Source organism: Phalaenopsis equestris, unplaced genomic scaffold, assembly GCF_001263595.1.
Source record: "Phalaenopsis equestris unplaced genomic scaffold, ASM126359v1 Scaffold197545, whole genome shotgun sequence".
NCBI lineage: Eukaryota > Viridiplantae > Streptophyta > Magnoliopsida > Asparagales > Orchidaceae > Phalaenopsis > Phalaenopsis equestris.
The window spans coordinates 1-2,289 of record NW_018217494.1 but is presented as its reverse complement, the minus strand read 5'-3'; the positions used below and the strand labels follow the sequence as shown (position 1 = coordinate 2,289).

Sequence of the window (2,289 nt, the reverse complement as noted above, 5' to 3'; positions counted from 1 at the left end):
TGCTGACCCGAATTAACACCCATAAGCGGTTCTTGTAACTTTTTTATTGTATTTTACTCGTAATTTACAAAAGTGACCATCATAGAAGCTAATGATTAAGAGCAAGTCTATAACTGTAATATTTGTATCCCTATGTCTATAATATGGGTCATTCCATAATAAAAGATTACTCATTTTCACTGTTCTCTACTATTTCCTCTTCCTCCCAGTATGTTCAATTCCTTCGGCGTGTTTCATGGACACTTCTAGATTCAAGAAATATGATAGAGATTTAAAGATACAATTTAGGGCGTTAGTTCTGCGAATGCTTAAGAAATATGCGGCATGCTCGCATGTTTGTAAATTTTGAAAAATCCAAAGAAATGATAATTACATAAAAAGCATAAGAAATATTGCTATTTACAAACCAAATATCTACTTAATTTTTTGAACAATCAAATGATGCATTTATCCTACCCATTAAATTATTATGAATTTGATAAAAATAAAAAAAATGAATTGAAGCCTGTAATCGGCCCAACGAAAAATCGTATGTATCAGTAGGTTTTCGAAGGGCTTTTTGTCTCCCCGGAGTGGCGGTACCGCAGCAGCTCACAATGCATCGGTTGTTAGCGAAGCTCGGCCGCCCTCTTCTCTCATCTTCTCTCCATTGCCTTCCTCCCTCCTCTCCGAACCACCTCCCCGTTCACTTTTTATCCTCAATCAGATCTATGAACTCTTCCCTTACCCCGCACGTCCCGATCTGCCCTGCAAGGCTCCTAACCCATTCTTCCCCATTCATCCCGGTAAAATCTGAACGCTTCTTTCATCGCGATTCCTTTCAGAGATTCTCGATCTTTTGTGACGCTTTGTTGATGTTATGTCGCTCCTTCTTTTTCTTAGGTGTTCCAGTTCCGACACTTCGCGACCAAGAAGGTGAAGAGGTCTAGGGCACCGGACACGCCTGTGATATCGAAAGTTAAGAAATACAAGTTGAAAGCTTACTCGTAGGTTTGATTTCTTATTCTTTTCGTCTCTACAACATTTAATTTGAGTTACCTTTTTTGAATCCGTGGATTCATTATATCGTTTTTCATATTATTTGAGATCTGTAGGTCATTCAAGTACAGGTTCAGGACGATGAATGATGGCCTGATCCGGCGGTGGCGGGCGGGGAAGAGGCATAATGCCCATTTAAAGGTGTGAATTTTTATTTTTTTGTTTTGTTGGCTTTATCTTCTTTGTACATTCGAGACCTAGGATGGATAGTGAGGTTCCTGCACACTGCCTCTAATAAGGTACAAGGAAGAGACCTTATAGTTAGATTTTAGAAAGGAGGATATGGCTAATGATGAAGAAGGTGATGTTGATATTTGTTTGTGAACCGTAAGAGAAAGTAGTTGATTTGCTCGACATAGCTTGCTCTTTTTTATTTAGGCTAATCAAGGTTATTGTCGTAACTTTAACCTCATTCGAGCTGTGGCTTCATCAGTTCAAACATCTAATAACTTCATTCAACTGATTCAAGATGAGTTTTTTGAGTCATTCTGTGCTAATTTATTTAGTAAATTAAACAAATTCTTTCAAATTTGATTCTAATTTAGTATTTTTTGTGAAAGTTTTGAGATTTTAACTCTACTTCAAAAACTATGCTTGATATTGTAAGGAATTTTATGAATCCAAACCTTGTACCTTTGTTTTTGATCTTTAAGTCTAAAATTATTTATTATCCATTTATTAGGTGCATGCTTTTCTTGTTGGATTGTAAGAGTGCAACACTAATCAAATTGCTAGTTCTGCCTTTATGAGTACATCAAGTATGCATCCCTTTGAGACTAGAGTCTCAGTAAGTTGAGCGTTCCGAGCCTAGTTCTTGAGTGCCCCATTGTGCAAATCCTATGTTTACTTGTCTCTTCCAAGCGTACGTACTACAATCAAGTGCTTGAATCAATAATTCAATTATAGCAACTCAAACATTGGGTGTATATGAGCACCATCACTTGGGTAATTAGGCCGTCATTCCCTTGTAGTCCAAAGATGACAATTCCATTTGTTGCCTTTGCCTTCCTCACTCAGGCTCAAGCCACAAAAGGTGTTGATATGCTCAAATTGGTAATATTTGGGCTACTCCAGGACATTTGGGTAAGTTTAAGCTCATTTGAGCCATGATTTATTTGTTTTGCATATTTATTTATTTTTATTAATATTATTATGGGAATTTACATACATACCACCCAATTCTATGTATTTAAATATTTAACTTCTAAAATTCGCTTTTATTATTATTATTATTATTTGGTTTGGGGGCGG

At 36.6% G+C, this 2,289-nt stretch overlaps 1 protein-coding gene across 1 annotated transcript; it reads left to right on the top strand.

The window, feature by feature from the left end:
- Positions 1-503: 503 nt before the first annotated feature.
- On the top strand, positions 504-1,179 carry LOC110035387 (the record flags this gene model as incomplete). Its single annotated transcript, XM_020739621.1, is given in 3 exon segments — positions 504-785; positions 883-986; positions 1,095-1,179. Coding segments are annotated over 3 exon segments (378 nt in total), but the record flags the coding sequence as incomplete, so codon positions are not given.
- Between the last annotated feature and the right edge of the window lie 1,110 nt (positions 1,180-2,289).